This window comes from Bombus flavifrons, chromosome 18, assembly GCF_040668555.2.
Source record: "Bombus flavifrons isolate JBK064 chromosome 18, iyBomFlav1_principal, whole genome shotgun sequence".
Taxonomy (NCBI): domain Eukaryota; kingdom Metazoa; phylum Arthropoda; class Insecta; order Hymenoptera; family Apidae; genus Bombus; species Bombus flavifrons.
Genome location: NC_138459.1, coordinates 3,016,519 through 3,035,573, shown reverse-complemented (window position 1 = coordinate 3,035,573; position 19,055 = coordinate 3,016,519). Strand labels below are relative to the sequence as shown.

At 35.9% G+C, this 19,055-nt stretch overlaps 2 protein-coding genes across 9 annotated transcripts; both read right to left on the bottom strand.

Moving 5' to 3' along the window:
- Positions 1 to 1,589: 1,589 nt before the first annotated feature.
- mRpL55 (mitochondrial ribosomal protein L55) lies at positions 1,590 to 2,846 on the bottom strand. Its single transcript, XM_069131204.1, has 2 exons — positions 2,550 to 2,846; positions 1,590 to 2,273 (listed from the first exon to the last, which is right to left on the bottom strand). The coding sequence occupies exon 2, from the start codon at positions 2,270 to 2,272 to the stop codon at positions 1,955 to 1,957; it is 318 nt and encodes a 105-aa protein (XP_068987305.1). The 5' UTR covers position 2,273; positions 2,550 to 2,846; the 3' UTR covers positions 1,590 to 1,954.
- On the bottom strand, positions 2,721 to 17,653 carry Ctns (lysosomal cystine transporter cystinosin). Of its 8 annotated transcripts, none has more exons than XM_069131178.1 (10): positions 17,094 to 17,652; positions 16,687 to 16,809; positions 7,208 to 7,259; positions 7,028 to 7,118; positions 6,414 to 6,599; positions 5,555 to 5,795; positions 5,357 to 5,476; positions 4,984 to 5,272; positions 4,794 to 4,896; positions 2,721 to 3,019 (listed from the first exon to the last, which is right to left on the bottom strand). In XM_069131178.1, exons 3-10 carry the CDS (start codon positions 7,245 to 7,247, stop codon positions 2,896 to 2,898), a joined length of 1,194 nt encoding a protein of 397 aa, XP_068987279.1. In that variant the 5' UTR covers positions 7,248 to 7,259; positions 16,687 to 16,809; positions 17,094 to 17,652; the 3' UTR covers positions 2,721 to 2,895. The 8 variants fall into 8 exon arrangements, with proteins under 8 accessions (XP_068987279.1, XP_068987278.1, XP_068987280.1 ...); XM_069131177.1 differs by having other exon boundaries at positions 17,114 to 17,652; XM_069131179.1 differs by lacking the exon at positions 16,687 to 16,809 and having other exon boundaries at positions 17,094 to 17,653.
- Between the last annotated feature and the right edge of the window lie 1,402 nt (positions 17,654 to 19,055).

Sequence of the window (19,055 nt, the reverse complement as noted above, 5' to 3'; positions counted from 1 at the left end):
TGCGATCGTGCTACACCTGCAGGAACACCAGAGCTGCTACCTCGTGGCCTACTATAACAGAACTGACTCCCACCATAGTGTGACCACGTCTCTTTACTTGCCATAAGCGAACGGTGTTTACTCGCCGTGTCTTCCGACGACAATCATTCCCTCCATTGGGATCTCTTCACGATGTTATCCACGACAACTTTGCCTTTCCGTCGTTCATATCGGTTCGCTGAGCATTCAAAGGGATTTATTATCGTTTCCTTTAGGGTATTTAAATGAAATTCCTCGTCCACTCTCTCTCTCTCTCTTCTACGCCTATTAATCCTTAATATAATACAGCTAAATAAAAACATATTGTATATATATATATATATATACATATACATATATATATAAAATTCTAATATTCAGAATAGAACATCGTATTGCAAACTCTGTCTTCTTTATTTAAATTGCAAACTATCGTTTTTATAAAACTTTTTTGTAAAATTTTGACAAATAGTTTTAGAATATTTTAGAAAACGACATTACTTTCCTGTCGCGTAAAAACATTAGATGTGCAACGAACCACTATTTAATTCTTAATGCGTCCTAGCTAGCACCTTATGGACAGCGTGTATACCATGTGTCGTTGCCTAACAAAGGCCGCAAAATTTTCTCGTGCTGTCGCAATAAAGGAGTTTCACTATTATCGAAAGCATCCGTACAATCACATACAAACAACACATTACTAAATATTATATCATCGTACCGAAACCGAAAATGGATTGTTGACTGTTCCTTCTCACGATAGAAAGGATTGTGACTCGCTTTCGCGAACAATCGCTAACTAAGATCGATTAATGCAATCGGCGCAAAGTTGTCTTTTTCTCTTATCACTTCCGTTACATCTTCCAGATTTCTGTTTGATGTTTAACACACATCTGCGTATTTTCGAACATTTTATGTTTCTTTTTACATATGCATATCTACCAAATTTTTTCACCTCTATATCTGTACAAACTATTAAACTATTTTCGATTCATCGAAAATAAATTGGAGTAAAATGTATCTTTAAGAAAATAGGATAAAAACTAAGTAATCTTGGCTCTTTTCATTTCTTTCCTAACATAAATTGATAAAATTGATATATTTAAACAATTTGTTACTTTCATTTTTCATTTTTTCTTTCTTGTTTCGTTGAAAGTACGTTCACGACCTTTTTCGACAGTTACTCATGATTAACGCAAAGGCCAATGAAAGCAGACGTACGTATTCAGACACGGTAGCCAGAGAAAGTCCACTAGGGAGATAGCCATAACAACTATTGATGTTTACCAAAGCAAAGAAAAAATCGAAACGAATAATCAATGCAACCGTCTTGCGCGACACGACTCTGGACAGAAGGGTAGCTTTGGGCACTAGAGTAATTTTTTGATTGATATATTACATCCCTTCTATCATCTAACATATGCAGAGAAAACATCCTTTTGCGAGGCACTTATTGGATACAAAGAATACTATAATCGTTTACTTTCACTTTTGCATTGGTAATTGCCATGTACATACGACGTTTATGATTGATAGCTTTTGCATACCTGAAAAAAAATCAATTTTACAAAATTATAACGAATAATTTTATTGTTATTAATATCGATTACAGTGTCAATACCTTTTGACAACTATTCTGCTATATTTAATGCATTAAAACATATTAGTATTACATTTCTGTAAATATTGTAATATTTATAATAATAAGACATATATATACTTACATCTAAATACAGTTATTATTTTATTAAATTACATTTAATATGTACATGATGTGTTTTTATAGTACAGATCATTTATATACTTTGAGATTTACTGTACTAGATCTATTTATAATCAAAAAATAAACATGCAAAAAGCTAGACGATTATAATATAAAACTGTAACGTGAATTCCATGTGCAATATTTAAAAAATGATACAGTTGGATAAATTATTTAATAGAATTGAGTTTCATCGAAATCATCTTGGTATTCCTCAACTATTTTTGTTTTAGTTATGATCCTACGTTTCTCCAATCTAATTCTTTTCTGTTCTTCGGTGAGAGTCTCAATGTCGAGAGGAAGATTAATTATCTTCCTTGGTTCATCGTATTCAATATTAATACTACTGCCATCTGGTAAAACAAGATGCACAGGAAAAGTATTTAAATAAAATTTTCTATGCTTCTTTGTTATTGCTGCTGTCCAACAATTCAATTTCCTATGTAAGGATAATGCAGATCGTGCTGGTCGTAAAAGGGAGGATATATTCATTCTGAAATATGAATATATATTTACAAAAATCAATGAAAAGCAGTAACTTAGTAACAGAAACAGTAATTTTATTTTGTCATTAGCAACCGATAAAATTATAATAGAAAATTACACATATCAATATCTACGCAAAGAGGTTATATTAGTCATTAAAGTTAAGATCTATTTAGTAGTGGAATCATAATTCCACTACTATTTATTACATTGTTTACCTGTTATTTGACCATAACATTTTTATAATCTTTCTATAATCAAACTGAAAGTAAATTAAACTTACCTCTTTTCTGAATAAACACTACTACTCCGACTATATGCGTACGACACGTTCTGTTACACGATTAGTACACAATCCGACCAGTAGATGGCTACGTCTTATCGAATCGAATTGAAATATCGATAGTTTTTAAATTGTAAAGCCTTGGCGGTTTCAACATGTCTTATTTCGGTACGGTGGGATATTTTTCGTTATAAAAAGAAGTGAATTATTTGATTTCGCGAGTGATATTACACACGTGTATACATTTTGTTGTATAATTGCATGGCTTTGTAATTTTCATCGATGGATATACTGCACATTGCTTGGTAAGAATAAAATTTTAAATAACGTATGCAAATAGATGGGGTCATGTCGTCATGGGATCGGTAGCAATGTCGGCGTCGCTTTTGCTATTTGAATCACAGATTAATGGATTTTCTTCCGAATTTTCGTAATTGTTACCAGGTATTCTAACATATTCTTTATGATCCCTGTGGAAAGTAATCGACATGTATATAGTTCTTCTTTATGATAAAAGGATAAATAAAAAGAGTGCAGTCGTGTGTAGTGAGTGATCCTATTTTTATATGGCACACACGTTTTCTTTAGTAATATATAATTAGTTCTCACTCGTTATAAGATGTTAGTTTAATTAGTTCTGTTAGTAAAGATACAACACAACACGCGTACACATACATAGAATTGCACGCACACATACACACATGCAAACTGATTTACTCAAAGTGGGCACACATCATTTATTTAAATCTTTCTGCGATTTAAAAATTTGAAAGGGATTTTATTGCTTTACTTTGTAGGAGTTTAATGAAGATCAATATAGTAGAAAGACACAGAAATTATTAAAACTGTTGTAAGTTCTAATAATTAGACAATACACAATCACTTTATTATAATATACCTTTGATATAAAGGTAGTTCTAATATCATGCTGCATGCCTAAAAACCGCAGCACTATAAGACAAACTGTAATTTAAAATGCTCAATTTTGAAATGTAGCAAAATTTTAAAATATTCATGTTTATAATTTGATCGAAGTGTACTAAGTCATGCAGATAATACTTATTGTAATTTCAAGGTAAACATATAAATGTAAAATCATAAACAATTACAGTTCTCAATAATTTATGAAAATTTTACTTTTTTGTAACTTTTATTTTCATACACTACCAATATCATTTGATATCTGCAATATTGTTTGACATATCAATGTGGTTAAAATTGTTATAATCAAGCTTTTTCCTCTTTTATTTATACACAATTAACAACCGAGATTCGTTAAAATATTTAAAAATATATCAAAATAATCTTATTTACAACAAATACACTTCAAATTTTTCACTGGATAAATTTTGTATAACTAGCGTATACAATAGCGATATGTGTTAAAACGTTTTAAATACTGAACGCTGAATTTCCATTTCGCGACTGAAATGAAATTCTGTACAACTTCTTTCCCTATCATATTTCTACTTCTGACTTCGGAAACCACAACAACACATATCTTTCAGAAGTGCCTCCGAGTCTTCGTCATATGAATTCTCTTGTTTATGCAGTATTTCGTTACTTCTTGCATTCTGGCTACCTACTCTGTAAGAATTTATGATTTTGCAAGCTCGTGCAACTTGGAAGGGAAAAATGCATGGTTGTGAGATGATTTTAAAACAAAATTGATGATGATAGGTACTTATATTCTGTTTTTGAGGTCAATCATCTGTTCACGGATAAATCTGTAAACAAATTTTTTTGCTGCCTCATATCTACGATTCATACTAGCGAAAGCATGTACACATACTTAGAAGAATTGAACTGATTTAAGCGGATAATAAGTAGTGCATATGAAATTTTCTGTCAAATTTTACACATAGATAGATATGCATATTTATATATCAGCTTCTACATCATGTTGAGTTTTTGGCTCATTTATGAATAGTAGTCAATATTAATTTTTGTTATGAAATAATCAAATATAAGGAATTAAGTAAGTAGAACTTATAGGACATGCAAGTTATTCATCTTTTCACACGTGCAAAGACTATTTTACTTCCAATGCAAAGTGATACATAGAATTTCTATTTCTGCTAATATCTCAATAGTGCGTTAGTACAAACAACATGCAGCTTGTAGTGCGTTTTTCATGTCTGCATATTAGTAGCTTTTTAAGAAATATAATTATTTTTATTATTTAAATTGTTGTTAGTTAAATGGTTTATGACGATGAAAAAGTAAAGATAGAGACATACGTACCTGTATAGTACATAGTGTTGTATAATGAAAAATATATCAAATGCGACTGAGAAAAATCCCAAACCAAATTTCGTGGGATCTCCGAAAATACTTTCCCAATCATCTAGAAGAAAAAGCTATCATTAGTTATTTGCCATTAAAACAGAATTGGTAATAGTTTGAAGTTTTACATTTATTTGATATACGTTACCATAATTGTATGCATTAAGTATCATCTGTAGCATTGACAACATACCACCCGTAAAGTCTAAAAATATATTGCCAATACTCCAACCAACGGTGGATTTTCTTTTGTAGTTGTAAAATGCTTGTGGAACGTATTTAATTAATGTTATACTCAATTTAACATAACTACAATAATACAGAAAGTCAAGCCATTTTATCGTTGTTACTATAGCTAATATCATAGAAATTAAAATAAAGACTACAAATATTCCGTGAATAATACGTGCTGTGGTAGATACTCTTTGATTTCCTGTCTAGAAAGACAACGTCTTCATTAAAATTTAGAAACATTTACAGAAATGCAATATGTTTATCTGCAGTAAATTTTAATTAATTACCTCATATATGAAGCACTGAATAATAGTTATCACAGTCGCAAATGTTGCGTGCAAAGCGAAGAAAATATCATTCACTTGTACAGGGTTTAAACCTTTTGGATATCTTCTAAAATACTCCAGCTGAAAAGTGTGACATTAAGTAAGGCTATGGTTAAACAATACTATACCAATTGCCATTTATTGCACCATTTAATTTACCTCAACTTCTGGTATCCAATACAAGCCACAGTTGAAAAGTGCATACAGAATAAAGCCAACCAAATTCAACGACAAATAATCGAAATTTAATCCTACGACACTTTTGCGTTTGTAATTACTGTATATCTGTGGATAGAAGCTTACACTCCACGCTAGAAAGTATATCCATCCTACTACGGTACTTATGTGGTAAAGTGTATCTGATTTTTCAATAGTCACTCTAACAAATGCTTGGGAGTAACTGTAAGAATACAAAATATTAGTCGCTATAATAAAAACACAAGATTCTGTAACATAGCATTTAACAATTTTGTAATTCTTTTCTTACTTTAAATCAGTTTTGTTTAATTGGTCTTGAGGTATTAAAATCACTCTAAAAAGTGTCATTATTCTTTGGTGGCAATTTTTAATTTTAATTAGTCAAATACAAACTTTGCAATACGAATACCAAAATGCAATAATGATAAAAGAAAATAGTAAGAGCGATTACACTATCATGTTCTAGTTAGAACAGATGAACACAGACTGATCGAACTTTCAGTAGGGGAACCGATGACAAGTATAGGTCAGGAGGTTATCTGTACAAACCACTAAATACTAATGTATGTAATGTAGATCAAAATCTTTTGCAAGTTTATTATAAAAGTGAAGACTGACGTTACCTTTCACCACAACACAACAGTACTTGATAGCGACAAAAGTCAATTTGTTCCAATCTATTGTATCTTTATTTTTTGTGGATCAATGTGTCCCTTATTTGTTAATTTAAATGTTTATTTGCAAATTAAAGAGAAACGAATAGTATACTCTGGATTTTGATTTTAAAGGTACTTATTCATTATATGAAAAATATACTTACTCTGTAACATTGTTAGGCGTGACATTAAGACTAATAATCGAGTGTCCTGCACTGCGACCATTTATAAGAATATCCCATTTCTTCTTTGTATCGTTTTTAGTAATATAGATACTGGATGTGTTAACAGAAACTAAATCTGGATGTTGCACTTCTATCGTCACTGATACATCTTCGGATAAGTTCTTCCTGTATGAAAAAATTAAATAATTATCAACATTACTTCATGTTCTTTATATTCTTTAATTATATAACAATGCAGCTAATTTATAGTTACTCAGAAACATAGGAAAGTTTTATCTCAATTTGTTCTAACTATATTTTATATACTATTGATATATTATCGATATTACTGCTTTATATAAGAAACATCTCCAAACAGTAATGCAACATAACGATCAATTTGAATGATATGTTAGAAAATATGCTACGGAATTGAAGTAACAATGAAGTAATATCATACTTATCGTTAGTAATTAGATGTTAAAGCAATATAAGTAAATGGTACACATCACATAGTCAACAATGAACTCTTTGTGTCTCATTCAATAATCATGTTGTACTTGTTTCTTTTAGATAATCTTATTTTTTATTTCTCTTATATCAAAGATACTTACGTCAGGTACAACTCAAATGATTCTTGACTATCTACGTGAACTATTAAATCTTGATTTGATACCTTAAAATCTGCCCGTGCCTTATCTGCAACTGAGGTATTAATTGTTATTTAACATAAGACAGAAAAAATGCAGTCAAAAGATTATCCTATGTAATATAATTTATAAATTGTTCCATACCTAGAATTGTGATAATCCCTATATACCACACAAAGGCCATCTTTTGTGGCTTCTGAAATAGATCAAACAGACCTTTAATCCCAAACTTTTCTTGAACCTTAGATTTTGCATAACACTGTATTTAACTGTGTCGATTAACTGTATTGATATCACTGTACCGATTGTAAGACAATTATACAAAGCAACCAGCAATTATGGAACAACTAGCTTGATTAATACAACAGTTCTAACTCGCTTCTAACAAGACTGACTAAACGAGATTCTACTCTATACGTCTAATCGAGAAGAGAATTTTTTAACTTCTGAAGGCTTTGACCGTTTAATACTCGGAAGAAACAAGGAAGTCATAGAAAGTGCCGGGCACTTTGTCGGATGCATGATACTGATACGATCGGATAATCTGTACCAATCCTCCAGTTGTCATTCACGGTAGCCAGAATATGATAATGTTTCGTTCGTAATGTTTTCGGTCGAACATCGGGTACCGTTAATTTAACAATTATTTAGAAAAATCGATTGCCATGTTGACGCGATTTCGAACGATAATACGTTCGCTTGTACAGACATTATGAGTACGAAAGCTCGGTTCCTATGGAAAGACACAGAGAGTATCGGTCGAACTTAACCTCGGAAGCGCGACGACCTCGATGAAACATGCCACGAGGCGTTAAAGGCGATAAGACCACCCGTTCTGGAGATTTTCAGCATTCCGTCCGGGTTTGGGCGAGCATATCGTTTGACTAGAGAAAACTTGACATCGCCGAATATTTCACGGCGACTCAACCGAAAAATCGATCGAGCCTGTACACCACTGTACACCTTTGAATCAGTTCTGAGTAAACGTAAATGGAAACTCCTGGCCCCTGGATAGCATGCATTCTCTGTTTATGTCATGCGACGATGCAACAAAACGCGCTGGCATTATTAGATGAGTTCGAGGCTGTGGGACGTTAACGAAACCTCGTGTTCAAGGAAAATTTGTCGTACTTGTAAAATTTTGCATCACGACAGTTACATATAAATGAAGTAGGAAATCGTATTTTATGTATATCGATGAGGACCGACTTCGTTTAAGATAAAACCTTAGAATTGATTTATTCGAATCTGACGATGTCTTTCGAAAGTTTTGAAATTAATCTGATGTAAATTTTTCGCGAAATTACATATTCAGGTAGAAGAGTAAAAGAGGTTTCTCAGCCTCGTATCGAGATATTTGCATGTAAATTGCGAGGCGATGTCATTAACGAGTTCCATAACGTGATAGTTATCGTTTTGATACGCGATGTTTCATTATGCCGCGGTTTTTTTTCATTTCATCGCATTACATTCTTTTTCCTGCTGTTCATTTTCGTAATGCTCTCGGTAGACTGGCACCATCCTTTTTCTAGGCGAATTATGGACCTATTCGGAGATAATGGACCATCTATTTTTTTCATTATTTCTCTTCGCTGATATAAAATGCTCCAATATTATAGCCACCCATATTATTTTCCTTCCTTTTTAGTTAACCTTGTACAATTAATCGTTTCACAGAGCCATATTATTCCATTGCTAGGCATTTGTGAAAGTAGAAATTATTCTCGTTCAAATTTTTCTTCATTTCCAATTTCTTTTTTATTCGTTCTTCAACGCGTATCTTTCCCTTACAGCTTTTAATCGACAATTATTTTTAACGCCACTTTGTTTAAAATATTCAAGGAAATATCTCTGTTACCGATGTTATTTTCGAACGGAGTTTAATCTTTGTCGCTGTTAACGAAATCGTAGCCGTTAAACGAAACCAATGGTTCCACTGGAACGGAAAAAGTCGCGCGTTTAAGCACGTTCAAGCAAGATTCAGCGAGAATCAGAAGGCAGCCGATTTTCCGCGATAACGTTACGTTAATACTCTGCATTCGGCAATTCGGAAAATTCTGTTCCGACAAGTAGTTCGTGAGTGAACGGTACTCGTAAGCAGAGGGAGAGGCGGAGGCAGAGCTGGGTGGGCGTGTGTATACTCTCTCTACACATTTTCAGATAGAATAAATCGAAAGAGAGATCGACGTTCGAGTGCACTCCGTGTCCCAAAGGGGCCTTCGCGAAGCTTACACGGAAACAGCTCTGAAAGTCGATCGGCAGTCTGCTGCCGCTTTTGTTGACGTATACAGGCTACTTCGCCGTCAATATTTTCCTTTGCATCATAGCTGGCCGAGTCGAACGGACCTAATCCTCGAAGATAGTCCTGCCCCTCCCCTTCGTTCCTTTCCTTTCTATCAATTTCAATTCGTCTTCGATATGGATAAACAAGATTGTTCCTGGCCGGACGTTCGTCGATATACCTCCGAAATTATTCCATCGAATCGTCCGCATGGAATTTCCCAGGAAATATTCCTTTCCTCGTTCTTTTCTTCAGATTTCAAGATTCGGGAGTGCCTGTCGGCGTATCCTGGAAATTTCCAAAGCGTTTGAAAATGTTTTCTTCGACGAAACGGTCCACGGAAATCTGCGAGCACCGTCCGCCGATCGATTTCGGATAAGCGAATAAACGTTTACTTATCGTCTACAATCTGTAGTATATGTTAAAACATCCTGTTGTTCGAACGACCTTCAAAATTCAAGAATTTCTATATCTTTTAAAAGTATGTTTGGAATTCTATTCCTGTTTCTTATTGTCTTTTCGTTTTCAACATTTGTTATCACAACAAGATCGGATAATTCGGTGTACGTTCGACGTATCGCGATAAGAACGTTCGAATCGGCTCGTAAAATCACGTAAATTATCGCGAAACGATCTTTCATATAGTTTTGAATTCTATCTGTTCTTATCTATACGCACTCCCCGATGTTCTAGTTATTTGCTGCTTGATAAACTTAATACACTTGAATGAGTCGAGTGTCGATGAAATTCCATCGACATTGTGGGAAACATTGCTGTTCACATTGGAAGGCACGAAATACATCCAACGGAAGAATTTTATCGAAACGATAGAAGCGAGAGAGAGAGAGAGAGAGAGAGAGAGAGTCAGCTAGATAGACAGACAGATGCTCTTTAATTTACCAATATAGATTAACGAGCAAGATGTTAATAAGCAAGTAATTACGTATATTATATTATATCCAAGTAAATGATAAAAGGATTGGAACTTATCTACATATTACATAAACAGCGTAATATTGCTAAAAAAAGTGAAAGACGAATGAAAGATACATTACGTATTGACGATTGTTATGCATTGCCTCGTCAAGCTTTCTATTTATCGACGCTACGATGTTTTCTTATCCGGAACGTACGCGTTTGCATCCGTTGGCCCCTTTTTTAACCTTTTCGTTAGATATTTTTTGCCATCGCATACGGTCGCGTTATCTTTCGGCCAGCAGTTGCATTATCCTTTCATCCTGGAAACAATTTCGCGAACAGTTTTGCGCGTGCAGTATTAAAGGCTAGTCCGCCAGGTAATAACGGTTAGCATAAATTAAAGATTAACTTTGCCGGCTGGATCGGGCAACGTAATGCTCGTTCCATGTTAATTTCTTATCGCCGGCAATTACTTAATCGCACGCAGTCAAATGCACGTTGAAGCCACGTCCCTGGTTAATTGGGATGTGAAGAAACATTCGTGGAACGAGCTTCGTTTCACGAAATCTAGCAACCGCACTAATGAAAAGAAAACGAGACTGGGAAAGCGGAGTATCATAATCGTAGAAAGCTTACTGATGGTTTAAGCGAAAAATACACGAAAATACAGATAACGTTTAGAGAACGTTAACTTCGAATAAAAATACTATTGCGTAAGATTGGCAAAACGTCGAGTTATGGAACCGATTTGTTGCGTTTGCAATTTCAAAGTTATCGAGCGTCACTGCAACGATTTTGTTGCGCAGGATGAAATTAGACTTTACAGTGTGAAACGCGCGTGTACCGATACCAGATGCAGGTCACACGTTTCGTGCACCAAGAACGACAATCGCCATGAATTTCATACAGAAAATTTAAAAAATAACGGAAATAACGATCTCGCGGCAAGATTTTATGGCAATATATCGCTGTTTTTCCATAGTATTTCACGCGATTTTCATGTCTGCTGCGTGCTGCTGCCCTTATCTTAATATTTTAAAGCGTCTTATTTGTTCGGCACAGCGTTATCGCGTTTCATTTCACATTTTTAATTTAAATTAATCACAACGTTGCATAATCTGCTGGGGCGGAACGCACGAACGTATATATTTCTCTAATACGTATATTATGTCTATTTCGAACCGAATGATTCAATCAATTCAGTACACTCCAAGTTCGTAGATCAAATTTCCGCTTCGCTTCTGTCAATATCCCACAAACGTTAACTTCGTGTTTTGAACACATTATATCTTCCTTCTCGTCACTTGATATATTCCCTGGCTTTTCAGCCTTGCTTTTTCTTTATATCGTACCGTTCGCCAATGTAAATTCACCAGCTTCGTTGCGCTGGTCTCGCCTATTTCACGAACCCGATCCTTATAGAATATTAATGTAGCTCCGCGTACTCCATTGCTGTGGAATCGCATTTCTCTGGACGGTTTTGATAACGCGAAATCGCAAGTAATAACGTACGCGAGATAAAAGATTTTACTCCACCGTTCCGCCGGGTTAACGTATTTCTAATTAACGATCGACTCGGTACAGAGAACTGGTAGGGATCTGATAGCGACACTTCTAGCGATATCGCTGGATAGAGCGTTACGCGAAAGTAGAGACAGATAGGAGGAAAGGTTGACCGATTCCATCGGGGACGATCGTTCGATCGTGTAATTTGCCCGGGTAAACCGAAACTTGTATTCCTAATGTCGCCTGAACCCGTTGCTTCGGCACGTCGGTTCGTATCCAAGGAAAACTTCTTTTTCCGAGTGTTTCAGGCGTTCCAGCCGATTTCCAATGTAAATTTACAAGCTCGTGGCGGCAGTTTGGCTCGGTCTGCGGATTCCATTCCTATCGAATATTAATGCTCGGAACGCGGTCTGCTTTTGACCTTTTCCGAGATCCGATTTTACGAGGTACGATCGAAAACAAGAAGAAAGAACGAAACAACGGACGACCCGTGTCGGCCTAGTTTTAAAGAATATTACCCGCGATACACTCCTTCTCTTCCTTCTCCTTTTCTCCGTTCTTTTCCGTATACACTCGAAAAATTTCGTTCGACGGCGAAACGAAAATGGGTTTTTGGAACTGTTGGCGGTGACAGTGGTCGACAGGCCGCCTCTGCTCGAAAACTTAATTACTCGCTCGGACGAAGAAAGTTCGGACGGCGAGGAAATTTATTCTTCGTTATTACGATCGTTCGCCGTGCTGTCAGCATCTCGAACGAGTTCCGAACTTCCTGTCCTGAGATTTATATCTGATTTTGTTAATTCCGGAGAAAGCGTTTCAAAGAAACTTTCCCAACGTAATTCCTTAACGAGCGTTTTTCATTTCAGATATTCCTTTCATCGTGGTACATCTTACCGCTCAACGATATTATCTCCGCTGGTTCATAATGGTATCATCGGTAAAAGAGAATGCCAGATCGCTGCGGCTGAGGTAAGTAACGTTACGTACGAAAAAGAAGTACAATTTTTTATAATAAATTTACAGGACCGTGCGCATTAGCAATGCGATTATCTTGACGAGTCGTAAGACACGTAACTTATTATTGAATAACTATAATTTAATAATAAATATATAAACTAATAAAACTGATCTAGGGCGAAATACGTTAGGAATATCGATGATACATGCCGCGGTCGAAACGTAAAACTTACGAATACTCGTTAAATATATGTATTATTAGAGTATGGAAGATACTATCGACGCTTTTTCTTCTTACGATTTTATCATTTTATCTAAGACACGATCGAGTAAAAGCCTGTTTAATATTTAACTTGGTTTACGATATGAAAGACAAGCTCGTTACGATATGATCTTGCAGTTGAAATGTTTCAAACAGTCATACAACAAGATAGCTTTCCTCGCTAGTAATAATTAAGGAGGTCGATAAGTCGATCGATCGATCGACCCGCCTTGATGTTTCAGCGTTCCCTTTCGTTTGATCCAAATACTTGGCTATTTTCTATCATGATCGAAAGACATCGTAACGGTTACATATTCATAATGAACATAATTATTTTGCGAATAAATTGCGCCGATGAACATATCCTAGATTTGTGTGACTTGGTGTCGTTGCCAAGTACGAACCATTTACGTTACGTTACATATTTTACAAACGTTTAAACGCGATGCCAAAGGCAATGATTTTTTAAATCGATTACGCGAGAGGGACAGACGAATGGAAATACCTTTGAAAGCACGTGGACACACGAAACATTTGCGAAAAAGGAATATATTTATTATTTTGAAATAGCTCGCTTCTCCGCGGATATACTTTTCGACGCAGTGACCAGTTTGAGACGCGTCTACCTTAATTGAAGCGTGATACGTTGCTTGCGTGTTGCATTTTTAATTCCGTTGTAATAAAAAAAAAGCGAGACGTTGTTGAGCTCGTGAGTCTGCCTGATTATACGCTTGCTTCCATCCGCGCGTTTATAATTATTTCTCTCAACGGCAGATGAAAATTCGGTACGGAAGATCTTTGGACACAGCGGGAAGAAGAAATAAAAACAGAGATGCCTCGACAAAGTTTTTAACCGACATGACGGAACGAATTATGACTAACGATAGAATATAAAAGCGTACGTGTGGAAACGCATTACAGATAATGAAAATGAATTATGTTCATCTATAAATCATAACGCGAACGTATTGCTTTATCACTCATTGTCAGTAAACAAATTATTTCGAGTATCCAATAAATACGCGCGCGCTCGAAAATAAATTTCCAATTATTTTCTTCGTCCATTCTGTCAACGCGAAGAGCTTGATAAATGTTAATTCATCGTTGGCCGTTCGGTCGATAAATAAAAATAAAAGCGATGAAAGAAATATGCACCGCATTAATATTACGCATTATAATGCTTGAAAAAGATTCCTGGAATAGGTACATTATTTCTGGAATTAAAATGTCGTATTAATTCCGTTTTTTTCTTTTTTTTTTTTTTCATCCCCTCAACGGAGCGAATCGTAATTTCGCAGCTCTCCAGATGGAATAAAATTATCCTGATAACGCGAGCTTCGACAGCGTAGTTCTGCTGAAATTGATTTAATCATTTTTCGAATAGCACTAACATTCCTTTTAATTCGTCGACGATCGATCGATATCGATCATTCCTCTTTCCCAATTTATTAATTACCGTTGTTACGAAAGTTAAAAGAAATTATAATTAAAATACTAGTCGATTAATTACACGAATCACTGGAAATCTAATCTATATCCTTATAGTCTATTGTTTTTATCCTACAGTTAAGTTTAATATATCGTTACAGCGGGATCGATAAAATTGCCTTAGAGATAACTCAGGAAGATTAACGACAAATTTTTCTATGGTATTATAAGTTTGTATATATATCTTCTTGATCAATGGACTGTTCGAATTTGATCCTTTATAAGTCTCTAGGAATTTCAGAAAAGATAATGAATTATAGGGGCAAAGTAACAGCCGCTAATTATCGTGAGATTCTTTAGCGATAATTAATCTTGAACGCTTTGTTGTATACAACCCGCTACGTCGCCATTAATTGACCCTTTTCTGGAGTTAAATGATTTATCGTTTCGCGTGAATCACTCTGTCAACTTGTACGCCATGTCATTCTGATATTGAAAAATTAAGACGTCGACCACCGATCGGCTCGACGAAATTTAAAAAGCCGCATTTTTCATCGTTCTTCCACTCGACTGTATTCTAGATATTTCTACTCCTTACTCGACAATGATACGTTCTTATCCATTACGGCGCTGGCTGCACTATTTCCTGCGACCTTGTTGCTTCAAATAAGAACAATTTTCTACACTTAGCGGCGTTTCTCGCAAAACTCAAACAATCGTAGGAGTCGTAATAGCTCTTTTCATATGCGGTTTTTGTAACTCGTTATCTTGTCTCGCTTCGGTTACAAACAACGTTGCTATCGATTGGCGGAACGACGATTTTTAGGCGTGTCACGTGCAAACGGTGTTATTCATTTACGAATGTCTGCTCATATACGATCGTAAATTTGAAATTCTGTCTAGTTAGAACGTATAATTAAATGACTAAATCGACTAATTCTCACGATCAATTTTAAAAGAAGCATCATAAATTACAATTGCCATCCATTGACATCCGTCGTCGATATAAATCTACAGATATATATATATATAATGCTATATAGATAACGGTCGTTCTTAGACAACGATAAGGTGATAATAGGTGATGAAAACATCTCTTCCTTTGACTCCACTTAATTCGATAAACTTATCCGATGACAATCTCTTACCGTTTCGATATTATCGTCTGTTCTTTTCTCTCAACAGCGTCTACGTTTAATAATAGATCATGTGCCGTTATATACACAAGGAGTTTCGAATCGAGAATATGTCGACGGAGTTTCAAGAAACTCATGTCCCCGGTTACGATTTGCAAAGTACTTTACTTGCGAAAGCTGTCAATGGCGTTTGGCAGCGTATCGCGTGTATAGAAACGTGTCGATGACTTTTGTATTCGGCCTCGTTTCCCGGTTTCCACCAACCGACGAGTATCGAATCGATTTCGATTTCACGGCCAGTTTCACGGGAATTATATTGTAACAACAGAATCGACGAAAGTGGTGGACGTGCTCATTGCGAATTTTTGTCAATTCGATCGATTTAGTCCCCCCCCCCCCCGAAAAAGAAAAGGAAAAAAAAAGAGAAGAGAAAGGAGAAAATACAACTCGGTTACTTCTTCTCGAGCACTTTTGAGATCTTTCTCTCGAACATGATTTGCAACTTAAAAAAGTTTAATTTCGAAACAAGAAAGGTGTACGTGTATATAATGTATAATGTCAAGTTTACGAATCGTATTTATAACTGCTAAAACTTCTTGCAACTCGACCATTCCCTTCCTATTTTTCTTTACTCAACTGTATTAAAAGTCTTTCCATGTTCACCGCTTTATTAATTGAAGGGTAAGACTTTAGGAGTGTTTTAGCATAACTCGAGTTGCAGCGAGTAGAAGAGGTCTAATCAAACGAAGGTGGGATAGCGTATATTATGGCAGGCACTCGTTTCTAGAAATTATAATATATAAATTTTAACGTAGAATGAGAATCAAAATTTTCAGCTAACGCTTAACATCCGATGTTTAATCTCTATCCTACATCCGGAATAATATATCACGTTCGTTCTATCGTCTATAACAGATTGCAAGACAGAGAGAAAGAGAGAGAGAGAGAGAGAGACGTAGAACGAATAAAGTGCCATTCGATGCTTGTTCGGTAATTCGTGACTGATTTATTCATCGGACGGCGACTCAAATTCCGCATCCTTGGCTAAACGGTCAATTTATGTCTCCAACGTTTTGTCCAGTTTTTATTAGATCACGATTTACGGATAAATTGCTCCGCGGCTTCGCTCACTCACCTGTCGAATTTCGTTCGGCCGCGATAGATCAGGTGACAGTTAAAGCCTGCAGTAAGCGAATCCGATACAGAGACGTCCAATTTCTCCGCGCTTTAAAAACCTCTTTCCTCTCTTTCGAGCTACCTGCAAGAACAAGCTTTCCATTAAAACTCGTCGAGACCGACGTGTTTCTTCCGACGACGAACGGAAACGATTTAATTTGTCTGCGATACTTTTTATAGTGGCTTCGTTAACTTCCATGCAATTTAATTGATCAATCTCGAATCGTCGATTTATTTAATTTTTCGAATTTTGTTCCTCGACGTAATAATTACTTTGCCATTCGTCTTGATATAATTGATGCAAATCTTTCAACTGATTCGCGACTATGATCGAAGGAAAAATTGAACAAATGCACGACGGTATACCTGTCTATCGTGACGCTCACCCGTCTACGTTTCTTCCAATCATCCAGTCATTCGGTGCAATTTCATCCAGGCGAGCACGCACTCTCGACACCCAGTTTGTCCGCATTCAATGACTCCAGTTTGCCGATCGCAAAACTTCTCAGGGCTTCAGCCTTGAACTTGCAACGAAACTGTCCCTCGTTCGCACCCGATATTTTTTCCGACTTGGTCCAAACATCGGCTCTTCTTCTCTAGGTCGAATCGCCTATTTTCTTCTCCTATCTCCTCCTATCTTTCTCCTATCTTTATCTCCCTTTTTACCGAAACGAGAGAAACTCGAACGTTTTCTATGCGCGATCACGGCGAGACATTATCGGTCGGAGCGACGACGAAAAATAAGCCAGCCCGAGGTATAATTATGACGAAATCGCTGGCTCGTTCAAGGTCTCGGGCAAATTCTATCGAAAGTAAAAGGAGAACGGCCCCGTTCCTCTTTTCCCTCGGCCGACCGAGATATCGTCGAACGATAGAGGAGAACACTATCGCATTGGCGAACGCGATTCGCAATGGCTAGCGCGAGCCTGTCGTACGTACATATAAATCTGTTGTAAGAGGCTCTCCCCTCCCGGCAAAATCCTCCCTCCCCGACCCGTCCCTTTCCCATACGACGCTCAATTTCATGACCGTCTCGGCTATCTCGGCTTTTCCCAATGTGCTTTTACCGTCTCTTCTGCGTTAGATCCTATAGATTATTCGATCATAACGCCAATTTCTGCGAATCTGATTTCAACGGAATTTTATAGAAATCGTCTTACGATCGGATAATCTATGAATCTGAATTCTGTCTCGAATGGTGCAATAAACCAATCATGTTAAACTACTGTCGCCGACATAGATATAATCTTTGAACAACGTAGGATATATATTTTTCTTGTGTTTTAATGCCAAGGAATTAAGGATTTGGAAGGAGATTAATGATAAAAATCTATCGATGATAAAAAACGATGCGTTATTTACGCGAATCGAGCCATTAACGTTAAAATGTTGGCAAACAAATCAATTTGTCTTTAACTTTCCCTGATCCTCGACTGAATTTTTACTCTCCGCTTGATAGACAAGATAAAGTATCCCTCTAAAAGTAAATTGATTCCAACAATTGACAATGACTAGGTATTAAAAGAAGCGAGATAAGAAATCAATAAAGTTGACAACATAATTGGTTGAAAAAATGCCAGCATTGCAAAACAACGGTCAATATCGTGCGTGTACCATACAATTTATATTACGACAAAAATGTATTATTATTGCTGCGGCAGATAAGTTTGATACTGGAAAGAAAATACGTACTAAAAGAACGTAACGTTAAGGCTGATGAATGCGCGGTGTTAATAGTATGAGTTGCTCCCTCTCTCCCTTTCTCCTTCTCACTCTCCCTCTATTAATATATTACAATATTACTAAATTATATTAGACCGTTCACCGGAGGTTATTGACTTGTATCGGACATCTATTTTCATCTATATGTACATATACGTATATACGTATATATATGCGTGTAATATATATAATATATAATACATATAATTTGTGGCTAGCTCAGCGAATCGAGGGACCAATAGCTTCTAATTGATTGTGAATTACAATGGCTATATTTAGACTAACGGTTTCGTAAAAACTCTATGGATGATGATGGTTCGATCGCGATTCCTCTGCGTATATTTTCTTCTGCTCGACGAAACATTTGAAATTGTTGAAATTATATTCGTCAAAACTTTCAGTAGTCTAGGTATGCGAGAAATATTAGCGAGTTCGTGCTGTTTCGTACCTACTAGTATATACTAGTGGCGAGTGTCTATTTCTAAAGCAAGTGGTCTGCTTTCGCAATATTTGCAATGACGGCGTAACATATCAAAGAACTTCGTGATTAAACCTTTGATGTAATATTTTCTGATGATCGTGTGTATCGGTGACGGAAACTTTTGT